The following is a 27,056-nucleotide window of genomic DNA, read 5'->3' on the forward strand; positions in this document are numbered from 1 at the left end:
TGCAACAGCTGACTGACCTACAGGAGTCTGTCAAAAGACTGTGTACTATCAGGGAGGCAGAAATAGCTAGATTCACATGCAGCCTGTATTGAATCAACAGTTTGGGGCCAAGCAGTCCCAAATTCCACTTGCACACACATTTGGAGAGAAAGACAACAGTGATGAGAAATGGCAAATAGCCATGAGAAGGACTAACAAGAAGAAAAAGCCTGCCCCAAAGCCTGATGTGTTTCTGTGGAACCACTTCGAGTTTCTGCAGACTGAGAAGGATAGAGAAACACTAAGAGGTAAGTTGTCTGAACTGAATAAGGCAGCCAGACCTGTTGCAGAACAACTACAGCAACTAAGAAAAATTGACAGGTGATTGTGGTAGGTGATTCTTTTCTGAGGGGTACAGAGGCATCCATTTGTCATTCTGACCTGCTATCTCAAGAGGTCTGCTGCTTGCCAGGAGCCCACATCAGGTACATGACTCAGAGGTGGCCAGACCTTGTACATCCCATAGACTACAACCTGCTGCCACTGTTTCACACGGGCCCCAACAACACAGGTGTTAGCAACCTGAAGAATATCAAGAGAGTCTACAAGGAGCTGGGAGCATAGGTAGTCTTCTCATCAATCCTCCAGCTTAGGGAAATGGGGAGGGAAAGGGCTGATAGAATTAAGAAAATCAATAATTAAGGGAGCAGTGTCATGAACAGGGTTTTGGCTACTTATGTGATGGAACTTGTTTTGAGAAATCTGGTCTTCTGAGGGAGGATGGGGTTCATCTGTCAGAGAAGGGAAAGACCATCTTTGGCAGCAAGCTTTCCAATTTAATTTTTAAACTAGGGTTGCTGAGGTAGGTGATCCACAAAGCATCCCATTTAGAGGCTGATGATGGTAATGGATACTCTGGGCCTGGAGTTGGATCACAAGCAAGTAAGACAGCACTTAAGGTGCAGGATAAGAGAACTCCAACTGGCCTCAATGAGAGCCCAACTCAAATGCCTGTGCACCAATGCACGGAGCATGGGGAACAAGGAGCACCTTCATGTCTTCATGGAGGACTTCAACGGCTTTAAACTGGAAGAGGGCAGATTTAGACTAGATAACAGGAATAGATTCTTTACTGTGAGGATGGTGAGACACTGGAACAGGTTTCTCAGAAAGGTTGTGGATGCTCCATCTATGGAAGCATTCAAGGCCAGGCTGGATCGGGGTTTGAGCAGCCCGGTCTAGAGGGAGGAGACACCTATAGCTGGGGGGTTGGACCTACATCATCTTAAAGGTCCCTTCCAACCCAACCCATTCTATAATTGTCGTATTTCATTCCGTGATCTCAGTGGCCTTTTCCGTCCTTAATGATTCTCTGGTTAAGCCGCTGAAACGCGAGCAGCGTAATGTTAACCCTCCAGCAGCGCCTGGCCGCGGTGCTGCAGAGCAGCGGGAAGGGCCGCGCCGACACTCCCTTCCCCCTCCTGCACTACACTTCCTATGGTGCACCGCGAGGGCAGCGCACAAGCGCAGACCGGTCAGCCCAGTCCTGGAGGGCGGGCAGGGGGGTTTTGTTTCCGGGCCGAGGACGCTTGAGAACGCGGGGGGTTTCCGGGGTGCGGGCAGTCTACCGGCCCGCGGGTATGGATGAGGACGGGCTGCCCATCGTGGGCTCCGGCATCGACCTCACTAAGGTACGGCCGCGCCTCGCCTCACCTGGCGCCTCATCCCTCGGCCCCAGCGGAGCTGCTTCACGTGCAGCGCTTTTGGTTGTGAAAGTTTCTCTCTAGCAAACATAATATTCAGCCTTTTGGTTTGAAAAAGCATGCGCGGGTCAGTTCTGACGTGGAGGATTTGTTTTCCTTCTTCTGCGTCAGAAGGAACAGCTCTGCTTTGCCCTCTTTATGTTTTATTTCTTAATGCTAACTTTGGGGAGAGTTCGCTATTCCATCTAAAAGCTTCTGAAATAAGATAACATTCCTTCATTTGGATACTATTCTTTTTTTCCGTGCATCCTGCCACTTTTCAAGTACGTTTGCAGTACGCTGGTGGCGAAAAAGGATTTTTACTTAGGTTGCTTTGAAAGTAGTGCCTCCTATTTATTTCCATGGAAACTACAGCAAAGAGCAGAATAACGCTGTTTGGTAAATTCTCAGCTACAGAGCACGATTTTTCAACAGGCGCCGCCGTTAGCTGAGTCTTTTCACCAGCAGCGAGCAACAGCCTGCATGCTGTGCTCATAACAATCTGCACCAGCAGAGGTGACCCACCATTGCTGTCAGCGCTGCTGAAACGCACCACCACAGCCTCGCTGTGCTCACATCCACTGTTTGGTCTCCAGAAACATTCAGCAAGCCTCCATGAATATCAACAGGTGGTATTTTTTCCTCGTGGAAACAACATCGCACACAGTGTGACAGAATATCAGTGGGAAGGTTCAGCCTCTGCTGCCGTACCGCCGACATCCGCCTCTGATGTCATGGGTCAACATCATAACATGGGAGGCATTACTTCTGGAACAATCCTCATATATGTTATAGTAAATTTGGTTCTTATGCATCCATAGCAAACACACCTAAGGCTGATCTCTTTTTCCTGCATTTTTGCATTCTGTAATACATATTTCAGTCCAAACGTGAGGATTAACACCTACAAATTGTCTCATTTTCTGCAGGTTCCTGCTATTCAGCAGAAAAGAACTGTAGCATTTCTAAACCAATTTGTGGTTCACACAGTGCAGTTTCTGAACCGCTTTTCTACTGTTTGTGAAGAGGTATGTTTGCTATTTTCCATCCCTCGCTTTATTCCATGAGAAAGATTCCTAGAAATGAGAACCATTCACATCACTATTTTTGCTGCATTTGTATCAGTAGCTTTAGAATTTAGTCTGCTTTCTGCTCATCTTGAATGCATTGCTAAGACAGATTTTTTTTCCTCCAATATATCTCTCTGATTATGCCTCGCTTAACCTTGTTTTGTTGAACTTGCGTATTTGGCATAGCTTTTGAACTTTGATTCTTTTTCTGAGAGCCTCCTACTGTGAATATTGTCTTGTTCTGGAAAGAGGCTGCACTGTTGGTGCTGACACCATTTTGTCAGTCCCTGTCCCCCTCGTCTGTGTCAGAGGGCACTGCATCAAGACTTGCTTTCACATTTCTCTGCCTTTACTTTAAAAGGGTGATATACAAATATCTGGAGGCAAACAATTTTTGATGTGAAAAAGGGATATTTTTGGCAAGTGATTACTCTGGAACATGAAGCAATTAATGTTTATGATTTGTGAAGGAAAAAAAAAATTCTTAAAAATCAGTGGTAAGTTTTTTTGTCTTGAATTTAATGTCATTGGAAGTTTACTAGGACTAAAATTCTCCACAGGACAGGGAAAGAATGCTTATTCCCTTGTAGAAGTGATGTTTTCTGATGTGGCTCTAAGCTTTACCTTTCTGTCATTAGTGGAGTTTTTCTGTAGCTGTGTACTAGGTTATTCAGCTAAAGCCACTGGCTAACAGCGATTGTCAGATCCAGTTAGAGTAAGCAATGTAACCTGAGAAATTCTTGTATTAGTAAAGGTTAGAGCCAGACTCTTGGCAAGTATAAATTTTGACTGCTATATCAACATATAGGTTTCAAAATTAAAAAAAAATCAAAAATTCTGGATTTTCTTGACTTGGTATATGGGATACTGTCACTGCCCAGTGTTGTTATCAGTTGTCCAGAACTGGATTTTCATCTGATCTCAATATTACTTATTATATAAGGCACTACAGAAATCAAGGTGTATATACATAAAGCCGTCTTGAGCACAGACCAACACTATGAAGTCTAATTAATAAAAGTTATTAATTAATCTAAATGTGTTGTTGCTGAACAGACTTAGTAGTTACTGTACAAACTTGAAAAGCTTTTGCATTTATGAAGTACAGGTGTGTTTTTAATGTAAATGGTCCCAGTGTAAATCAGTGGAAGCCAGGAAATTCAAAATTAAGGCTGCCACCAGCCTACCTCTAAATTCTTGTCAAGCTGATATGTCTTTAGAACTGTCTTTTGTGCATCTTTCTTCCCCTTTCATCCACTGCTTGCAGAGTGGGTAGTTCCTTTCAAGAGAGCTGACTTCTCTTTGTGAACAAAGAGTCATCTGTAAACAAGTCAGCGTACTATCCAGAAAGACTAACTTTTGTCACTCTCTTTTTACTTTTTCAGCATATTGGCAGAACTGCCATTTTCTTAGGGTGTTAAAGCTCTGCTTAAGAGCCAGGCAGAATCTTGCCCATGTGCCAGAGAGCTGTCAGAGTGGTACATATCTGCCAGCCTGCGTGCTAAGCCAACTTCACTTGGACAGGTCTGGTGGAGTATGGTAATGATTAGTTAACAGAGCAACTGTGCTTATAGAGTAATTTAGAAAAACTTAAGTTGTTTGTAAGAAAAATATATCAAAATCTTATTGAGGTACACTTGGAAAATACAAACCTTATGGTTAGTTCAGATTTGCTGTGACTATCTAAGACTTTCATTCACCTGCTGTAGTCTTTATCAAATATTTCTATTTCTACGTGCTTAGTTATATGTGCACACATCACATCTTTTCTCCCTTCACATTTGGAAAAAGCTTTGAAGAAAGTTATTTTGGTCAACTGTGAGAGTACGGTGTGTCTGCCATTAGTCTGTCATTTGTTTGCCCAAAGTAATACCCTATTTACTTTGGCTGCCATTTGTGCATAATCTGTCTTCATTTCTGTCTGTCAAATAATGCATAGTAAAATTAGTTACAATCTGAACCACTCTAGCTACTGTACTAAAAAGGGGTGATGGCATTGCTTCGTTTATTTCATGTACGTTCATCTCATTTATATTCTACTGTCTTTTGCAGATTGAAACCAAAAGAGATTTTGTTTAACTAGATGTGAATGCTTTTGTGTAAACTAGTGGCCCAGGAGAGTGTTTTCACATCTTAATTGTTTTCTATTCTAGAAATTGTCAGCACTCTCTCTCCGTATCCAGCAAATTGAAACAACACTCAATATATTGGATGCAAAGGTTTGTATGTGTACAGACTGTAACTTTGAGCAGTGACAGATGTGTCTGATGTATGTTCTTTAGGTAAGGTGACGTAAGGATATAACCAGGAGTCATGAATTATCATTTAATTAGCTGCAAAAAAAAAAAATAGCCAAAACTTTAAACAGTTCTTTTGTTAATGACAGAAGCAATTTCTCTTGGCATTAGCAAAATGCCAGGAAGGTGTTGAAACCTTTCCTGCCCTGCAGCTCGGTGTAACCAGTAAAGGCTTCAACTGAGCATTTTGGGATTTGGGATTTTCGTATAGAAACCACCTGAACAGGGAAGTCCCCCTTTTTTTTTTTTGGGGGGGGGGGAAGGAGAGGGGAAGGAGAGTGAAGGAGTGTGGGATGAGAGGCAATTGGAATACCAAAACTAGTGATAAAATATTACAGTTTCGTTAATGTGAAACTCACCTGTGAAATATTTAGCAAGTGACATCCCACAGACTTTCTTCTATGTATAGACTTAGAATATGCTCACTGCTAATTTGGTCATGTTTTGTCCGATCAGTTATCCTCTATTCCTGGCTTAGAGGATGTCAAATTTGAAGTGTCCAGTGCAAATCTGAATAATGTTACAAGCAGTCCCATGGCACCAGCTACTACGGATCAACAGGCAGCTGTGTCACCTCAGTCTGGAGTAAGTAATAAAGATAAATAGTGTACTGAAGGAATATAGTTCTCCATATCAAATTTCTAATCTCAATTAAAGCAAATGGAAGAAGTAAGTTTACTTAAACAGGGCAGTCACACCAGCTGTAAAGATCTAAAGTTACATTTTTCATTAATGAAACTAAACAACTGACTTCTAAAACAAGGCGATACCCTTTCATAAATATGTGGATTAAGTAACTAGAACTAACTCAAATCAAATAGTAAATGATTTCATCCTCTTTGGTCAGTCACACTAAAATATAAACATGAATTACGTCAGAGATTGGAAAGGTCATGAATGAAAGGAGCAGCTCAACTCACATAATTCCAGTTCTTTTCTTGTGTTTTAGAATGTGAGCTTCTAGGTCAACTTGAAGTTTCTAGCATACTTTTTTAATAGAGGTTATTACAGTGAGTCCAAAATGCATTGGACCACCTGGGGAGAGAGCTATACATATAAACATATTAAACATAAATAAACATAATAAATATGATCTTAACAAAATCGTTCATATAAAGAACGCATTTAAATTGGTTCTGTTTTATTTATTAAATACAGTTGATGGCTGCTCTTGGCTACATGGATGTGTTGTGGTATTGACTGTTGAATTTTTTTTCCATGTGTTGTACAATAAATTGTTGCTAAAAGTATTTGGGGGTTGGATTCAAGGATCTCTTATGGACCCTTCCAATCCCTGTGATTCTATGATTCTGTGAGTATAGATCAGAATAATCATGATGTAAGAAGAGTTGTACTTTACTCTTCAGGTTCAAACTTCATAGATTGAAGTCTCTGAATGCTTCTCATCTGTGTACCTAACCTAACCTCTGAAGTCTTATCTTCTTTGTATACAGCAGAACAATAAACATGAAGAAGCACTACAGAAGACGGAGATAGTAACAGAGAATATGAGAACTGTGGCCAAAGACCCAAGATATGCCAGATATCTCAAAATGGTACAAGTGGTAAGTCAGTTGTCATATCATTCTTTCGGTAGTCAGTTATTCCTAGATGAAACTTCACACACAACTGTGAGTGAACGTGGAAGGCATACACTGTGTTAGTAATCTTTTAGCTAGAGTAACGTTAGCATGCAAGGATTGCTCTGAAAGTAATGCCTCCTATTTTATAGTGTTGTCGGACAGCATCACAAGCAGATATTGGTGGTATGGCAATAGAGTTTGAACCTTCCCACCAATATTCTGTTACATTTTATTGTGCAACAGATGGCAGCAGAGGGGCAGTCTGACAAAATGGTGTCTGATACAAGAGTGTGTATGAAGCAAAGGTGTGTAACTGAATTCCTCTGTGTGGAAAAATGGTACCCATTTATATTTATCAACACTAGCTAAACGTTTATGAAGACCAAACAGTGGATGTGAGCACAGTGAGGCAGTGAGTGGAGCATTTCAACAGAGGTAACAGTGATGTGAAGGACAAGTCATGTTCTGGACAGCCTTGTGAATTTTTATGAGCACAGCATGCAGACTCTTGTTCATTGCTGGTAAAAAAAAAAAAAAAAAAAAAGAAAAAGAAAAATGCACAGCTAATGGTGTTGAAAAGTAGTGTTTTGTAGCCGAGAATTTGCTCAATAAAATTAGTGTTATTGTGTTCTTTGTACTTATTGATTTCATGGAAATAAATAGGAGGCATTACTTTTGGAGCCAATTGCATACTTGTAGCATGCAAGCTACAAGTCTTCTCTAAGAAATGGTTAGATGTAATGTATTACTGCAGACAGCCTCAGGTGAGTTCTTTCTACAAAATTCTGCCAATATAGTTGTGAACTGAGGGTATGAAGATGTGTAAAACGAGAGTGATATTAGTTGGAGTTATAGAAGATTACACTGGAAGTGTAGTTACTCGGGCAGAATTGGTGTCATTCCCTGCATACAGACATGCTTGCAGCTTTTATTTGCTGCAGAGTACAAAACAAAGCTTTGCCAATATACTCCAGAGCAGGAGAGTTTATTATTCCCATAGGGCTCAAAGTAGAGGTAGAAGAATTGTTTAACTAATTACTTCCACTTCAGTTCCCTGCTATTCATGATGCACATTTAGTTTCCCTCTTCATCTTTCTTCTTTTCTATACGTAAATAGAAAATGAGTATAATCTCAATACTTACATTTGTGAAAATGAAGGAGTGAAAACATTGGTAGGAGATTCTTCGTGACCTTTTTTTTTTTCCTAAGAGCTCTTTTTTTCACATCCACAAAACTAAAAACAGCATTGGAAACAAAGAAAAAAGATCTGTCTTTATTTTCCAGCAATCATTGGAAATTTTTCTCTAAAATATATATGATAATCCTGGAAAACATTACTAACTCACAGTATAGTAAAATGTTGCTTATGTGAAAACTGACTGCATGGGGTTTTTTTCCCTCTTCAGAGCAATTATTACAGTTGGTGAGCTTAGTGCTTTGGATGATGTTCCAGAGCTTAGTTTTCATTTGAATCACAAATTGGCTTATTACAAATCATGTGGAAAGCCAAGCGGTGGGATAGTGGCAAAGGGCGGAATACTTTGTTAGTGTATTGATTTGATGCCAGATTTCAAAGTGGATGTGAAAGTGCTGGATGGTCTAATTACTTTGAATATATTTTTTTTTTGGTGGCTGCTGGAGGAGTAAGATCTCACTTTCCACATTTATCCTTTGTACTGGCAGTTCCTGATGACTCTTTTGCCAGTTGTAAACAGTGTGGTAGGAAAGTCAAGCTAACATACTACATATTAATGTGTGTTTTTCTATTTGCCAACCTAGTCTTCTCGCCCAGTCAAGTAGTTCAGTTAGTGTCATTAATTTGCTGAAATTAAGTTTCTAGGTGAAGATTTATTGGAACTGATCACTTATTTATGGCCCACAATATTTCTAGTATTGGAGAATTAGCGCTGGAAGTGATATTTCTTTTACGCTGAGGATAGCTGTTCTGTGGAACTGTAACAAACTCATTTTGATGGAGTGCCGTTGAACAAAAATTCTTTTTTTTTCTTAAATGCACAGCAGTAGTATTCAAGCAAACATTACAAAAGCAGTATCATGTTTGCTACAGTAAATGTTCAGAATTCTTGTAATTGACAGAGTGAGAGGAGTACTGCAGGGCTTCAGATACACGGTATGTGTAAAGCAAATGTACTTCTGGTGGATTCTAAACACCAGATGTGACTGTGTAGAGGCCAAGATACTGATTGGCCTAACATAGATTGATTCTTGCTTTAAAGAACTCAAATAAAAGTGAAATTTGATTGCTCCAGTGATCTCCTAAGTAGTTGCCAGCAGTAATGATATTTAACCTCTTTCTGAACTGAGGAGGACCAAAACCTCTTTTACAGTGAGACTGCCTTTTGCAGTGTAGGTTCTCTAGGATCTGCGTACTTCTTAAGCCACAGGACCAGCCTGGATATAGACTGGGGTACAGTGTGTTGAATTTAGACTATGTCAAACTTCAATTGGACAGACACAGGGATGGGGCTTCAGTGTTGGCTCGTGTTAAAAAAACTACACATGCCGTTTACGTTGACCTGTATGCTCAGTGTAATTATAGCTTATAGTTAATATTTAGATTTAAAATAATTGTTTTATTTCAGCATGCAGCACTATTAGACTCTTGATTTTCCAGTTTAAACTTAAGAAAATATGAAGGATAAAGTATTTGTAGTACCCTAATTGTATTATAAACAGTTATAGACATAAACTTATTTGTTCTCCCTTGATGGAAAAGGTGTACAGCGTTCAGGGGAATTTTGATTAAACTTATATTAAATTTGGTAAATCTGATACATGAAGGTACTGAAATCTTTTTTCCAGTCTTCAGATGTATTGTCTTTCAGATTAAATTTAATTTTTATTTGGACTGGGACTACACATGTTAAAATAACTTAAGAGGGCAGAATTTATCGGTAGGGAAAAATGTTATTTGAGGAACATACAGTTTCTGTTTATAAGCAGAAGATACCTAAAAGGTGTCTTAAAAGAAGTTAGCTTGTGCTTGCGTATGAATGATCACAGTGTTTCTGATGCTACAACAGTGAGAAGGTTAGTTAATATTGCATGAATTCCTCTATTTTATAATTGGTACAAAATCTATTTCTGCTAACAACTGTTGAAGAGAATGTGTTCCACAAAGTCTCTGAGTTACGAGTCTGCAAGTATTGAAGAGACTTCTCCGGTAGCTGTGACCTTAAATGTCTTCCACTAGCTATAAAGCAAACTTGTTAGTTTATGAATCTAGTGGTTGGCATACTGATTTAAAAAGAAAAATCTTTATTAGATAATAGATTCTGTCTTTTAAAATGATTCTTGCATATGTTGATGCATACAGTTTTGGAATAAAACGTTCTCCAAGTGAGAACATAACGATATAACAGTCTCAGCTCCACTGTTACTAGTTCATATACTAAGCTCCCTTTCATTGAAAGCAAATAAGAGTATCTTGTTTTCAGTTGGCTTGAACTGATGTGTAAACAATTCAATGCCGATGGAGGACCCTATGGGTGTCCAATCTTGGGAAAAAAGCATTTACTAATACAGTATTTTGTGTGGTGTCCAAATCCCTGGTGTCCAAGAATAAATGAATGCATTAAACAGTCATAAAATACTCAACTGTTTCCCCTTTGTGATGTGCATGAAATGTTATTTACTGAGAAATTCTGTTTCGTAGTCTAATACCTCACAACTGTTTGAGTCAGATTTTTGTCTAGTCCTAGTAGACTGCTAACTGTATGCAACTGGTTTAGCTCTCAATTTGCAGTTAGCTACTGCAGTTGTCACTAGTACTGTGTGCTTCTCTGGAACATTAGTCATCACTGTTCATTATTTTATCACTATTTTACTTTCTTTAGACAAAAGTTATTTGCCCTGTGCCAAAAGAATCCTGTAGTACTGTTCATTTAGTTTTCTAGGTTTCTCCTGCCTTTCCTAGACCGCTAGTACCTTTGTCCCTTGGGATCAGAGACTTAAAGTAAAAAGAATTATTTCTTAACTGACTGAAATCTGTCTGCACATCATTGAAGATTCAACCCTGACTTTACAAGCACTTGTATTCGGAGGATTCACTTTTAAATTGTCATTCTGTTCTCAAGTCTAGTTTGCCTTTTTCCTGCATGCTTTACATAGACTTTTCCAGTTTTTAGCAGTACCATGAGATACCTCTTCAGAGCAAAGGAGATGCATTTCCCTCTGAAGCTGCACTTTGAGTGTCTTGAGTTCTTTTGTCTTTCCAGCGCAGCTGCTCTCTGCTGTCTTGGTGCTACTTTGTGCTTTCTTCGTATTCTCATCCAGAGATATAACTTCATCATACTGGGTTTATCTGCATGAATTGCAAATAAATCTGTCCGTTGCTGATTCCCTTCCCTCAAGTTTTTTGAGACATTTTGCCATAAAGATAAGAAGGATTAAAAAGGGCTTTCATCTCAGACATTACTTTCTTCTAGGTTCATACTGATGGCAAGTGAGATTATCAATCTATGTTCTTGTACATTGTGTGATTATGTGTATTTTTTTCTGAAAATGAGTTCAAAAGAACTGGTATAGTTCCCTAATTTGTGTCCAGCAGTTTTATATTATACTTCTCCTCCTACACAGGGTGTTCCTGTTATGGCCATACGAAACAAAATGATTTCGGAGGGGCTAAATCCAGATCTTCTTGAGTAAGTAATGTTTCCTTTCCAAATTGTAACTTTCAGTAGGGCTGGAATGCAACCATTTGTTGAAAAAAGATGGTCTGAGAAGGGCATCATAGGATGAAGGATGCAATCTCAAGTATGGGATGCCTTTTCAATGTTGTTGAGGCATAGTCCAAGAAATGCTGAGCTTGGAATGTAGGGGAACATATATTGCACCCTCCCAAACAGAAAGCTGCAGAACATTACCTACCAAACTTGAGAGGAAGTGGAATCACTTCTTCCAAGCCTAGCACGGGTTCAGTTAAGAGGATATAGCAGTGACAAGGTGACATCTGTCAATGTGCATCTAGCAATAGGGAAACAAATAATAATCAGTTGCCATCTTGACTGTACTGTTTTCAATATGAGATATGTCCCAGAAATTTTCTTCCAATGCTTTGGTAGCCAGATGTCATTGTTGTAGAGTAATAAAAACAAGCTCTATTTTATTTTGCTTTATGTATGAGGAGTAACAGGCTTATTATCAGATTCCCTCAGTAGAGTGTTCTGATGCAGTATACCTGCTCAACATAGATGGAGTAAGCTGAAGTCAACATTTCAATGTTGTAATTGGATTGAGCCAACCTAATGTAAGGACTACTAAGAACAGATAATCGTTTTCAGTACTGACTTATCTAAAGCACAGATCTTAGAATCTTACATTTTGAGGTGTAGTTTAGTTTTATTGCACTGTTTTACAAAATGTATTAACCTGAGAATGATGAAATAATGAACAGTAAGTTTCGTTCTTATGCTGTTTATCACCAAACCATTTGAAATACTTGTATCCTCTGCAGAAACTGCTGATGTATGATGATAGAAAGTCCTCTTTTCCTTTTGGTGAAGCCTTTTTACAGTATGTTTACTAAAATGAAAATACTGGGAAACTGAGTTACTGTCATATGTTGAGTCATTTTATCTCCCAGCTGCTTCCTGGTATCTGAATAAGCCTGAAGTAGTTATTCCTCATTTGATATTTTTACTGATCAAACAAGAAATAAGAATGCAAGTAAGAATCTATAGGTAAGGTCTGAGAAAGGATTATCAAACATGCGTTTACTATATGTTTGTTAAATCTGTTCTGTTTCTTACTCTATATTCCTGGTACACACTTTTGTGTAAATGCTATTCGCTCACATTTTGATGGATTTTTTATTGCAAATTAAAAAAAAAAAAAAAAAGGAAAAAGAAAAAAATAATGATCTGTGTTTTTAAGTATCTGCTTTTGGATTTCCTGATTTGAGTTAAGATGGAGTTAAGAAATGTTATTACTGTTACTTGAGGCTCACGGAATATGACTGGGGTTTGGTCTCAGTCCATCTTCAAGGATTCTTTGAAACACTGAAGTTCAGGCAGATTGTCTTTAAGTTGTTACCAATTTGAAAATTTTACTGCCTATCTGCCTAGTTAAAGAAAGCTAATTATTTTTGGCAAGGTGACTTACACTTCCTCTGTGTGTGTGTGTGTGTGTAAACAAGCAGTATTACTGAGGTTTGTTTTTTTTTTTCAAGTATATCTTAAAAAACTAAGGCAAACTTTATTTTTTTTTTAATCTACTTGCTTTCTTGTCCCACTATCATACAGACTTTTTTTATATGCATCTTGCCATTTGCACAACATTTTGTGGGCCTTCAGGTGGCTCAGGCCTGTTAGCTCAGTCCCAGTGAAATTTAGGAACATTTACATATTGCTGTATGCTGAGTCACTTGCTACAGACTGTCCCAGCTGCCTGTTGGTGACTGTGTGTTTTTTCTGTGGCCTCAGGGAGACTGACTAATAATGAGATGTTTATGGTCTCTTCCTTTGGCTGTTTTACCTCTACTTCTGTTATCACTGCTTTCTCAGCTTTCTACAAGGTTTCTTTGGAAAACTGCCTATTTTATTAAGCTAGTTTATCTAATTTTTAACTTTTGTTTCTTATCCTTTTTTCTCTTGCCTGTCTATAATTCCAGGAGATTTTGTCCTGCTCTCCTGAAGTAAGGGAATTCATTGCCATCTTCTCCTTACTAAAGGAGTTTTTGCACTGCTCTCTCCAGATCACATGTCTTTGCACAGCTTTTCTGTTTTGTCATTACCGTGGCAACAAGGAATAATATTGTGAAGTGGTATTTGCATGAGAAAGAAAACCCTTTCTTAATTTATTTTGGAGGTGTGCAGGGGGGGTGGGAGAAGGCTCTCTTACAGTTCTTTAATGCACTTCTTACTTTTGTCCCAGAATGCTTATAAACACTTTAAATGTACCTTAGGGATTTCCAGCAGAGACATTATAATAAACAATTGAAGTTGGGTAAGAAATACTCTGGCATGACACAGAGTGGTAACCCAAAGACAAATAACAACAGGAAAAAAAAAGGACAATTATCACCTTACTTTAAATTTGATGTTTTATCAAAAAGGGCATTTAACTATAAGAAGCTGTTTTCATTCTTTCCCTTTTGCCAACTGTAATTGCATGTATACTTTGTACCCTGGTTTCAGAATTTAGCAGGAGCAATCTTGCTTGTATTGTCAAACTCATTACATAGAAGGGAGTCTCAAAGGAGAACCAGCATCTGTGGTCAGTAGTGCTGGTTGTTCTGTAGATGACTTGCTTCTCTGTCCTCCATTCCCAGTAGATTTCTCCAAGCAAATGTTTTGACACGATGTTGAGGTCCATCTTAAATATTCTTCTCAAAACTAAATACTAGAAGTCTGATCATTTATAGTCAATAAAAATCCCATGGCTGCTCTTGCATGTCAAATTTAACCCAGTGTTCTAGCCAAATTCCACTCTGAGTAATTCTTCTTTGCTTCTCTAAATTATCCCTGCAGTTTTAGTTGGATACAATATTGTTCATTTCCTGTCTTATTTTTTTTTCATGTACTATTTACACTGCTTAATGGTGTACAGCATGTTCCTTTCAGCCCTATAACCTCTGATTAAAAAAAAAAATGAATTAATCAGTATTGCCTGCTTTCAACTCTCTTCAAGTGTTTGCTGCTTCTTAGTGAACTATCATAATTTCCAATAGTCTTGAAGGTGTGCATTCAAACTGATGTCTACAGAATTTTGATGTCAAATGAGTTACAGTTTCTAGTATTGATCTTTCAGTTCTACATGAAGCAACACCGATAAGGTGTGCATTTCTAAAGCTAACAATTAATGTGTTAAGTGCTGTGGATATAAATTGCATGTAAATATAGTAAAAGGCATGGCCTGCTGAGTTACTCAACCACCTTCTAGGATTTACAATATAAACACTTCTTCTTGCCTGCAGGACTCCAGATGCCCCTGTGCCTGCTTGGGGAGATGATGGGAATGCAGAAGACAGTTCTGATAGTGAATCTTCCTTTAGTGACTAAAGAGACCGATTTCAGCCTTTGGAAACCTCCATTAAGTGCTAATGTGTTTGGAGCTTTTGCAAATAATGATTTTGTGTGCATCACATGGGTGACATGATTTATCTGACAGCTTTTCTTAGTACTGAGATCTGTGTTCTCTCCCAAAAAGTCTGGGCAGGCAATGTGTTTGACCTGAACCTTTCCATCATGAAAATTGATTGCAATATCCTTGTGATGTTTATCCTTTGTTAGTTCAGATTCTTTCTGATTCTTCTGGAGTTACCTAAAAAAACCTCATTTGTTCCTTTAAACTTCCAGATCTGTAAGACTGCATTTTGTTCATTCCTGGGTTTCTGTGTGAGACTTCTAAGTTGCCTTCTGTCCCACAACATTCAGCTAAAGTAACTTATCAAAATTTATTTGTAAACTTATAAACTGCCTTTTTTTTTTTCTCAAATATAGTATATTTTTGAAGTGCTATAACAAGACTTACACTGAAGCCACCTATCTTAACAGTGTTTACATATCAGTGACACTGTTTTGAAAGAACCTAGACTACATATTTAAAATACCTATTTTTAAAGTATATACTGCTATTTGATTTCATGCTGACGTTATACAAAGCTGTTAAATTCTTGCTCTTCAGTGTAATTATTTATCAAATTCAGGCTACAGTGGTGAAGGAAACTACAGATACTGCAAGGTGTTTTTTTAAAGTACACTGAGAGAAGCAGGTGACTGGGACATTGTTCACAGAATACCAGATTCTCACTTTTTACTCTCACATGGGTCAATAGAAACCATTTTATAAGCGCTTTTGGCTTGTTGGAAAGGAGTTGTTGCTGTGCAGTTCACATAGGATAAAAAAATCACCTCCACATTGGTGCCCTGGCTGATATTTTCAGCAAAGTAGTTAAAATTCAGTTTATGTAATGGTGAAACTACCTTGCTACCTTTTAAAGATGCATTGGGTAACAATATGAAGAAATCAACTTGGAGCCAGGCTGGCCCTGAAGACTTCCCTCCAAAGTAGTTAATCTGCTGCGTGAGTCAAAAGTGACATTTCATTAAAGAATCTTCTTTAATATAATTTGTTCCACATTAAATTCTTCAAAATCTATTTGAATTCCCCAGACTATTGTGATTATACCAGAATAGAGTGGCCAGGCAATCAATCACTTTTTGGTATTTCACATTCTTCCCAAGACCAAGAAAATACTAAAACTGAATCTCTGAGTGTGTAAATTTGTTAGCCTTTATGGCTGAGTCACTATCTCCTCTCTTAGTTATTTATGTCACTTCAATAGGCTAGCTGATCTTTTTTTCCTGTTACTTAAGCATGGCTCCCATTTGAGTCAAGTGATGCATTCAAGCTCTTCATAAATCAGAATATAATCTGAATCCCTTGGAGGAAGGTATATAGGCACCAGAAAATGTCTGGTGGTGGCATTTCAATGATGAGTTAATTGTTACTGAACACAGACAAAAACACTCAAGAGCTAACACTTGGCAAAACTTGAGAAATATTAACATATTAGCAATAAATATTTCAGAAGTAAATGTTATAATGTTATTTCAGAAACATATTAAAACTTCTTGAAATCTATATTTGAAAGCTTATTTAAGTGATCTGTATAATAAAAGCGATGTTTTGTAAACCAGTGTGGCAGTGCCATTTTAATCCTTTGTGTTTTAAACAAAATTGGGAAAGTTCTTCTGAAGTCTCTTTCATTCATGTTTCTTTATAATCAGCTATACTGAAGTTGTGACAGTCTGCTAGCTGAAGGAGGGAGTTTTGAGAGTAGCATTTTGGAGTACCACCTAAGCTATGTTAGAACTAGATTAGAGCAAAACTGAACCTGACTTAACATTTTGTTTATCATTTTGAAGAAGCTTTTTCTGTGAAGTAATTTCAGTCTGAAGAAAATAAAATATGTTGTCTTTTACAACTCTGTTACGTTTTAAATGGAGTGTAAGATGCCCCTAACCTACAGTCTATTTTTATGTGAGAGAGAATTAATCAGTTGCATATGCGTAATATGCATATATTTGGCATTATTGCATATGCATAAATATGCATATATTTGTCATTAAACAGTAATTTAATTGCTTAAGATATTTTTTGCAGGATAACTGTATTGTTTGGCACAATTTGATCATGTTAGGCTTTTGGGAACCTAAAGAAAAATGTTGCCACTTTGTTTTCTCTGCTGTGTAGGTGATGGTACGCATTACAGTAAAAATCCAAATGATTGAACTATGGGAAACAAAGAGAAGAAGATAGAACCTTCCCTTTTACCCTCAGTTCATCAGCAGCCATGCTTCTTCCACTGCCTTTGGACCCTCTGAACACATTGAACTCCTCTCTTTCCATTAGCCTCATCTGCTAAACTCATCCCTGTGCTCTTAGGTTGGAGCCAAGTTCAGTCTGAGATGTTTCAGCATAGGACGCATGCTGACACGAGAATCTGTTCAGTATGGGAAGGTTGGTTTGAGACTGTATTATGTCAGCTGTGTTAGTCCCTCTTGATCTACAGCAGTTTTCTAGTGAGCTGGTACTAACCCAGAAAGTTGGAAAATCCTTAACCACAAGCTAAATACTATAAGCAGGGAATATTCCAATTTGCTCATTATTTGCCGTCTATTTTGGAATAGGAGGTGGATGGAGTATTTCAGCTTGGCTGCGTAGTGATCAGATATACATAGTATGTTCAAGGGAAGAAGTCTTTTTAAGTTATTTTAATTGTCAGAAACCTTTCAACAGCAATGATCTGTTAAAAATACTGTGTACAACAAAATGTAGCAGTCATATACATCTCATGTACCCAAAATTTACATGGATTTACAGTCATCATGAAGGGCAATACTGCAATTTGCAGGCATGAGAACTGCTTCAGCTTGTAGCTGGAATAATTGTTGAACGCACCTGTTAAGTACAGACCGTGTACTGCAATTGCACTGCTAGTAAATTATGTAATTCGTTGTTAAACAAATTATCACATTGCTGTCTTTCTCAGTTTGCAGGTAATGCAGAGTATGCAGAGGTTAGTTTTTAAAGACAGGCTTTTAAATGCACATAGATGCTTAAAGGCTTGATACATACCTGCATTTATGTTATGGTTAAACCTCAAACAAATGTCAAAGGCAAAAGCAGCATTTGGGCATGATAATTTTATCCTGAAGCCCCAGTTTAGCAACTTAATTGTTGATCTGTTTCATCTCAGTTGTCCTGCTGCATTTGAAAAGAAAGTAGATTGTCTTCTTTGAAAGTGGGTCTTGTCCTCCTGCTTGTTTTTCTTTCTGGTGCATCTTGTTTACACCAGTGATAAAGTCTAGAGTTTGATGTTTTGTGAAAAAAATACCATAAGAAGCTATGGGCTGTATTTTGATAAAGAGAACATCACCAAGATCATCAGTTTGAGTCACATGTGCTTGCCATGATGATATTTAGCAAGAAACTGAAGTTCATCATTGTCTTAATTTTGGAAGAAATACAGCTTTATCCCTGAATAACCGATAAGAGGATTGTAGAATATCCCATGTTGGAAGAGACTCATAAGGGTCATCAAGTCCAGTGTTGCAGTGCATTTGCCTGCAAAACAGAACATGTATTTTTATGCTCCCCAGAAAATTTGGCAACTTCTTGTCTGACAATTGCAAATCAAATGTTGGCACTACTGCCTGAAATGTTATCCTCACAATACTTCATGTTATGTTGTCTCCTTTTGGACGCTTTGTAGGTGAGATAGGAGCTACCACACAGCTCAGGCCTGTGACTCACTTTGCCTTGCAGTTCTGTCTCTTGTAAAAGTCAATACTGAGTGCTTTAACGGAAGATGTGAGAAGTACCACAGTGCTCCTGTAGTCCTGTTGTCTGCCACCAGCTGTGAGCAGAGATTGATGCTTGGTGCTAGATTACAAGTTTGTTAGTGCTTCCAAAAACATTTGCATTAGTGCTGGAAGCTCTGGATATTCCTGCCTTGTGTTCGGCTGTCTAGCTTTGCTAATGTTTTAAGGCAGTATCAAGGATTGGTTCATTATGAAGGAAACGAAACAGAATGTTAGAATTGTGTACTCCTTGCCATACTGAAAATGAGTGACAGAAACAAGCTTAGCATTGGATAACCCCCATACTCTTATTTTGGGGTAAGTTGAGTTGAGGACAGATATACCATGACACACTTACCTATCTCTCTTTGGTACAAACAGATTATTTTGGGGGAAGAAGAGGCTGAGGGAAGATGCTATTGCTCAAATACCTGAAAGGTGATTGCAGTGAGAGTAGGGCTGATCTCTTCTCACTAGTGACAGGTGACAGGACAAGAGGAAATGGCCTCAAGTTGCACCTGGGGAGGTTTGGGTTGGATATCAGGAAAAACTTATTTACAGAAAGGGTTGTTAAGCACTGGAATAGGCTCCCCAGGGAGGTGGTTGAGTCAACATCCCTGGATGTGTTTAAAAACCGTTTGGATGTGGTGCTCAGGGACATGATTTAGTGGTAGTTGTTAGAGTTAGGGTAGTACTGTTAGGTCATTGTTGGACGTCATGATCTTTAAGGTCTTTTCCAACCTGAGCAATTCTATGATTCTATGATTCCTTTTCAGTGTATTTCTCATTTTCAGGAAGTTTTGCTAATCAAGCTCTTGTATGATCCATTGTCTGAGATTGCATTTGAATGCTGGCTGCTGTGTCTAAGGATATGTTGTTCTCTGTGAACTAGAAATCCCTTTCTGTACTTCATTATCATTTTCTGTCCCAATCTGTGGGATCAGAAGCTGTAGTAAAGTGGATGCTAGGCTTGGGACCAAAATATACTGGAAAGAGCATGTATCTGAGTGCTGAAAAGGGTTTATCAAAAAAGAAAGGGATGTGGGAGTAGTTTTTACATGTACTGTGCTTTATGTGCCATCAACTGTTTAACAAACCTTACCCTTTATGTTACTTGTAGATGTGAAAATTATTTCAGTTACCCTGCTGTTATGAGTTCAATATCAGAAAAGGCCTGTTATGATTGATAAATCTACCAATTGGGGTTTATTATTTTTGCTTTCAAGTTATCTCTAATATTCAGTTGATTTTACTCTCCCAGCAGAGTTCATAACCTGTGTTTGATTTCTTGTATCACAGTTTACATAATTTTTCAGGGACATAGAGAATCTTCCCCAGTGAGGGCTAAACTGTTCACAATTAATGTGTTGAAGTGTTGATTTCTCCATATTGATTTCCAACAGCCCTTTGAAAACAAATAGTTTTGCGTGCTCAGATGATCCTTTGATTTTCTGGGCCAGTTTTAGGGTAGAGTAGAAGTAGGAAGGAGGATGGGCAGTGAAAATGGGTGTCTGTTTGTCTGAGTGTTATCATTTGCTGTTTTCCGCAGTACAGTGTTATTAGTGACTGCCAAATAGTAACAATGGAGACTTTTTCCGAGAAACCTTGAACAACGTTGTATCGTTTACCCAGCATGGTGCCTGGCATCATCGAATGCAAAAAGAGAAATAGGCGGCAGCCAATGTTTTTGTAATAATTGATTAAGTGAAAAATGGTTCATAGTGCTTTATGATGTGTTTGGTGAATTTTAGAGAGCTGGTGTTAAAAGCTTGCCTATCCGCACAAAAGCATCTGGTATATCACAAAGTTCATAGCAACTGAATGCAGTTAAAATGTCTTCCTTGGGGGCTGATTATTAACACTTTTCTTACGGTGACTTCTCTTGGCCTCTGACTTGGCTTTCACGTCTACTTCCTTTTCTGTTGTAAATGTTAAGGTTTGTTATTATTCTTCCAGCCTCCTGCCATCCTTGCTCTTCAAATGTTGAGTTGGCTTGTTGTCGTAGGGGAGAGAGCAAGAATTCTCAAAATTGATGCGTCTGAGGACTTGATGTAATAAGTAACTGAGTAGGAGAGAGTGAAAGTGTATTGGCGTTTGAGCTGAGGAAGTCTGCATCCCTAGCTGAAGTCTTCTTAGACCCCATGGAATCACAGAATTATAGAATGAATCATAGAATGGCTGGAGTTGAAAGGGACCTCAAAGATAATCTAGTTCCAGCCCCCCTGCCATGGGCAGGCTTGCCAACCACTAGACCAAGCCTAGCCTTGAATACCACCAGGGAGGAGCATTCACAACCTCTTCGGGCAGCCTGTGCCAGTGCCTCACTACCCTCAGAGTGAAGAATTTCTTCATAACATCTAACCTCTTTCCTCCTCTCTTTCACTTTAAATCCTTTCCTCTTGTTTTGTCACAATATGTGTGTGTAAAAATTTGGTCCCCGTCCTGCTTGTAAACTCCTCTCAAGCATTAGAAGTTCGCAGTGAGGTCTCATCTGAGTCTTCCCTTCCCTAAGCTAAACAATCCCAACTCTCTCAGGCTGTCTTCATAGGTGAGTTGCGCCAACCCTCTGATCATCTTTGTGGCCATCCTCTGGACTCGCTTCAACAACTCATCCTTCTTGTGCTGGGGGCCCCAGGCCTGAATGCAGTACTCCCAATGGAGCCTCACAAGGGCAGAGTGGAGAGAGACAATCTCCCTATCCCTGCTGGCCACCCTTCTGCTGATGCAGCCCAGGATACCATTGACATTGCACACTGCTGGCTCATGTCCAGCTTTTCATCCATCAGGACCCCCAAGTCCTTCCCAGCAGGGCTGCTCTCTACGAGTTCATCTCTCGGTCAGTACTCCTATCTAGGATTGCTACAGTCCAAGTGCAACACACTTGACTTGGCCTTATTGAATCTGGTTAGGTTTTTGTGGGCTCACTTTTCATGCCTTTTCCAGATTTCTCTGGATGGCATCCCTTCTTTCTATTGTATTGACTGCACCACTCAGCTTAATGTCATCAGCAGACTTGCTGTGAGGGTACACCAAATCCCACATTCTAAGTTATTGATAAAGATGTTGAAGAGCATCAGTCCCAAAACAGACCCCCAGAGAGCACCACTCATGACTGACCTCCACCTGGATGTAGAGCCATTGCCAAAAACCATCTGGCCATGACCATCCAGCCAATTCTTTATCCACTGAACAGCCCAGTTTTCAAATCCATCTCTCTCCAATTTAGAGATGAGGCTGTGGTGTGAGACCATGTCAAAAACCTTGCACAAGTCCAGGTAGATGACATCACTTGCCCTTCCTTGATCACCGATGCAGTCACTCTATCCCAGAAGGCCTCACTTCATTTTAGAAGGCCAGTCAATGTCAGAAAGAGGTGTTACAAAGTACCATGTATGCTCTTCCTCTAAGGCCAGACTCTCTTATCAGCCAGAAGCCTTTAGGTCTCTTTAGGTATATAGCAGTAATTCAATTCTAGGGTTGCCTTATGCATTTGCTTTATTCTGTCCATATCGATTAGCAGAACCTCAGAGCACTGAACCATCTCAAGGGAGATTATGACCAGTGGCAGCCAATCTATCTCACTGCTAGAATCTGAGGTTTTCTAAGCTGGGTTTCCATGAGTGTAGGACCATGATTTGTTACTCTGCTATAAGAAATATACCCTTAAAGAGTTTGCATCTTAGAAATCAAAACCAGTTGGGCATGTATTAGAGTTCCCTAGGAAGTCAAACTGTGTTAATTTCCCTTAGTGCTCACTGTTAGTGTTCAGTTACCAGAAAACATTTCAAAATGTGACCAGTTTGGATGAGGAGATATTGCCATGGTTTTGTGGAGACTGAAGCTTTGGCAGAGAGGTCAGAAACAATAGGACGGTTCTCTTTGGGAATTATTTATACTGCAGGCCACAGTGTGCTAGTATTGTGTAAGGCAGTCCTCAGTAAATCAGGTGGGAGTAAAAACTTATTTTGCCATGTAAACAGAGTGGGTTGCATAACACAACTTGTCTCTCTCCTATTCTGGATGTTTTTTTTTTCCATCTGAATAATGTGTCTATATCATCATACATACCAGCACACATTGCTCTAGCTGTTTTTTCCAGGACCTGCCCTCCTGGGCATCTGTCTCTTTGCTCCATGACGTGCTGTTGCCCTCCACAGGATTTTCAGGCATTACAAGGAACATCAGCACCAACAACAGAAAGTACAGCTACCCATTGTCAGGCCCCAGCTGGCAACTGCACACTGTGTTTCTAATCTCACCTCTCCCAGGGACTGAATTGCTCAATCTTGCCCAAGTGTTTGTCTCTGGATTCTTTCATCAGATGCCTTCACAAGGACAGTGTGATAAGTAATGGATGCACTGTCAGTCTAGTGGGATTTCCTGTGTTATATATAATGGGGTTCTGCTGACCCAATAACCTAACTCCAGGATCCTCAAGCCCCACCTTCCCTCAGAGGACTTCCCTTTTCCTTTCTTTAAATACGTTCTGACACATTCTTGGCCATTATCTTCTAGTATGTCTCTATTGGGCATCTTAACTACCATTTTATTTACATACTGAGCACACAATCAGGCTGTATCAATTAATATCACACAATCAGCCATACAGTTTTGAATGCCACGTTTCCATTTCTCGATATGCATCGTCACTGTGTAAGATTCCTTATCACAGAGAAGTCACCTGCCAGGATTATCATGTTTAGCACTGGCCATCACTTTGTTCATCCCTGTCAGGTTCCACATCTACTGCTTGCAAGCAATTGTTTCCCCGTGTAGTCTGTGTCCTTTCCCTGATAACACATGTGCTTTTTACGGCTAGGAGACAGATAGGATTTCGCATTTTAAGTCTACATAGCAGATTCACTTCAGTGTCAGTCTTCATTTAATAGCCTGGCTTGATCTTTTTCTCTAGCCTGTATGTGAAAACACAGTGAGAGAAAAGAGCACTCATGGATAATTTATTTGATTATGGACAGTCTTTTTCCTTAGGTTTCAGTAGTTTTTTATTATATAAATTCTTTCACTTCACAAAAATGCATCTCAATGTACACTCTTCTCACATGCACACTTCTGCCTTCCCAACATGTTTACATACTTTATTCCCATTTGCAACACTTCATCTGTTCCTGAGCAGTGTGTGCTTTTTTTATGTCCAAGATCCAAGCAAACAAAAATCCTTCAAACATCTTTCTGAATTAGTGGAGAGATGACAGTGAAAAAAAAAAAAAAAAAAAAAAAAAAAAAGGCAAAACAATTAAATTATCTCCCACTTAAATGAGAATTTTACTGAGGCTTGTTTTGTTACATCGTGTTATAGTGAAAACAGATGATATTTGAAACTTGGCTTTGAAGCAGTCCTCCCTTCGGCCTCCACAGGCAGCCCGACGTATCCCCTCTGCACATCACTTCCAACAGCTCTTCAATGCAGCGTATTTCCATGTTTATCCTCCAGACAAATTATAATTGCTGATCTTAAGTCAGTTGTATACAGAGAAAATGATGCGCTGTCAACCCCAAATCCCATTACTCTCTATAAATTCCTTCTTTCATAAAGAATTAAATGAAATGAAGGGAGAATTTGTTGCATTTCTCCCTTTCCTTTTAAAATACAAGGATGACTTTGGTGGAATCAGCTCCTCAGTGCATCAGTGAGCAGCATACCTAGTCAGCCCAGTTGGGTTCACCCCAGAGGGCTGAGCAGTGCTGCTGACACTGAGAGAGCAGATGTGGGATATACTTCCCCTAATCTGCGTTCTGTACGAAACGACTGTGAAACATTCATCAAAATGTTTAGCTTGTTTTGATAGCTGGACTAAATTGTAAACAAATGGTAACCACATGTTATTTACGGCAGAATAAGTTTGATTTGTTTGGTTTTATGACAGCATTTACACAGTATTTTGTGCAACCCTAGTGACCTACATAAGGTTTTGGCCTACAAGTTATACTCTTTTTCTGAAAAATGAAAGAATTAGTAAAATAGATTATGGCAGGGCTTGTTTTTAACCATAGCAGCTGGTAACGGTGGGAAAAAAAGAACTTAAAAGATTTCCTCGGTGTTTTCAGAGATCATAAATTCTCTTTTCTGCTGTCTCAATCACCTTTAAAAATAACCAAGCTTCTCGTTGAAGTTCATTAAGTCATGAGCTGATAGTATTATGCATTACAGTTCCTAACATCAAGTAAGTGCCCCTACTTCCCACCATCACAAACCACTTCCTGGCTTCAATGCACCTAGGTCTGAAATGGTTTTTCTTTCTTTTTTGTTTGTTTGTTTCTCAAGATTTGGGAAGGAGGGGGAATCTTGTGATGAAACCTCCTTCTGCAGAATCTTTGAAACTGTTACACCATGGTTATTACACCATGGTCTATTGGTCTTCAGCTGCAAGCCAAGATCAGACGGGTCTAGATCAGAAAAAAAACAGGGAAGGGAAAAGCCACAAAAGTTTTTCTCTTCCCTCACACTTCCATTCAAAGGTCCTGGAGGGAATTCACAAATATATTGACTCACCCTTCCAAAAATTCTTCCATAACAAAACAAATGTGGAAGAAAAAACAAAAATCTCAAAGTGAAACAGTAGGACATGTAATACCTGAATTATTTCATAGTCATGTTGGAAAAGTTGTAGCTGAATAGATTTGTGGCTCAGTGATTATTTTCAAGACTGTTCCGTGAAGTTGCATGAGACAGAACAGAAACCTCTTGAATGGGATTTGTAAATGGAAGACATACTGAGGCTTCTGCCTCTCTGCTCTTCTGGATGATGGCACTCAGGAAGCCACTTGTAATTCCCTATGTAAATGATGAGTGCTGCATATGAAAGAAGGAAAAAGAAAGGGAAAAAAAAAAAAACAATAATAACAAACCCAATAACAGCAGAACGGAGCACAAAAGATAAGTTTTTTAAGTGTTTAATTTTTCAGGGAGGAGGGCTCCAGGTTTTGGTTCTCTGGTATATGAGAAGGGACAGTTACTGCTGCTTTGAGCTCTGTCAGCTCCATTTTTTCTTACCAGGATGACGTACTTATACATGAACTGGAAATAAAATCACTCTGTGATTTTTCTGTGTTGTATGCACAGGGGTTTTCAATGAAAGGCAAATGATTAAATCTCTGAAAAAAGCCTTTTCCCCATCGTTAAATCTCTCACTCAGCTTAAACAAGGACTGAGCTTTGGAGCCCATCATAGAAGTGTCCTTTTCATTCCAGCTGCCTAGTTTATTTTCTTGATTCACAAGCTGTCACAGTCTTCCTTTCTTCCAAGCCTCTTCTGTTTGTGATTCATTTACACAAACAGTCCCATGGTGATTGTAGTAATGATGTTCAGCTCTTTCAGCTGAGGCATACAGCTCTATTTCTCAGATGTACATCAGCTTTGTAATTAACCACATGCCACTTGAAGCTTCTGCCTCTTCTGTTACTCTGTGATGGTGAACCTGTGTTTGTTGCAGCAACTTGAGTCAGTTTTCAGCTCATGTTTCTCTGACAGGAATGTCTGGATCTCCCAGGGAAGGAAAGCCTGATCAGCTGACTTCTTTTGCTTCTTCACTTTCTTTTGCTTCATCACTTTGCGATGCCTCGCTGCCTTTCCCAGTTGCCTCTTTTCTTCTTCTCTTTGTTCTGTGGTTCCATTTCCTGCAAAATGGCACTAAAGCATTTATAAAAATTTCAGAGCTGCTCAACCTAATCTGGTGCCAGATGGTGAGGTAGTGAAATGGTGATGCACTGATGATGGTGAGCACTGGAATGGGCTGCCCAGGCTGGTGGTGGAGTCACCGACCCTGGAGGTATTCAAGGAACGTTTGGATTTTGTGTTGAGGGACATGGTCTAGTGAGTACTATTGGTGATAGGTGGATGGTTAGACTGGATGATCTGAAGGTCTTTTCCAACCTCTGTGATTCTGTGATTCTGTGAGGTATTGGAACAGACTGCCCAGGGAGGTGGTGGAGTCACCATCCCTGGAGGAGTTGAAGAACTGTGTGGATGTGGCACTGAGGGATGTGGTCACTGGGCATGGGGAAGATGGGCTGGAGGTTGGACTGGATGTAGACTAGTCTTTTCCAACATGAATGATCCTGTGATCTAGAGGGAGGCAAACCTGACCAATGCAAGGGGTTGGAACAAGATGAACTTTGAGGTCCCGTCCAACCCAAACCATTCTATGATTCTATGATTAAAGCAGAGTTTTAGAGCTATCACATTTCAGCTGCTGGGGTGAAATATTCTTGGGATCATTTTTTTCTGACAACCTTTATTCAAAATGGATTCTTTGGAAAGATAGAGAGAAAAGATCAGTTGGTTTGGACTGTATTTTTAAAAAATATATGTTTTGGAGAAGATTGAGTCTTCACTTTTAGGTCAGGGAAGAAACCTCTGTCAGGGAGCAGCAGAATGTTTCCTTCCCAAGAGGGAATGATGGGGAGCAGAGGCGGGGGGCAAAACAGGAGCAAAGCATGGAGCTGATCACACAGTAGCAGCAACTGATATTGACCGAGAATCTAAAACAGCCAACAAGTCCATGGAGACAAGACAGGTCTGAAGCCAAACTGAACCTG

The 27,056-nt window shown here is 39.3% G+C and overlaps 1 protein-coding gene across 2 annotated transcripts; it reads left to right on the top strand.

The window, feature by feature from the left end:
* The first annotated feature begins 1,543 nt into the window (after positions 1-1,543).
* Positions 1,544-16,597, top strand: WASHC3 (WASH complex subunit 3). Of its 2 annotated transcripts, none has more exons than XM_031589745.2 (7): positions 1,544-1,670; positions 2,651-2,749; positions 4,945-5,010; positions 5,545-5,673; positions 6,546-6,653; positions 11,272-11,336; positions 14,609-16,597. In XM_031589745.2, exons 1-7 carry the CDS (start codon positions 1,620-1,622, stop codon positions 14,691-14,693), a joined length of 603 nt encoding a protein of 200 aa, XP_031445605.1. In that variant the 5' UTR covers positions 1,544-1,619; the 3' UTR covers positions 14,694-16,597. The 2 variants fall into 2 exon arrangements, with proteins under 2 accessions (XP_031445605.1, XP_031445604.1); XM_031589744.2 differs by having other exon boundaries at positions 6,543-6,653; positions 14,609-16,594.
* Positions 16,598-27,056: the final 10,459 nt, after the last annotated feature.

This window comes from Phasianus colchicus, chromosome 1 (assembly GCF_987193195.1).
Source record: "Phasianus colchicus chromosome 1, bPhaCol1.hap1.1, whole genome shotgun sequence".
Taxonomy (NCBI): domain Eukaryota; kingdom Metazoa; phylum Chordata; class Aves; order Galliformes; family Phasianidae; genus Phasianus; species Phasianus colchicus.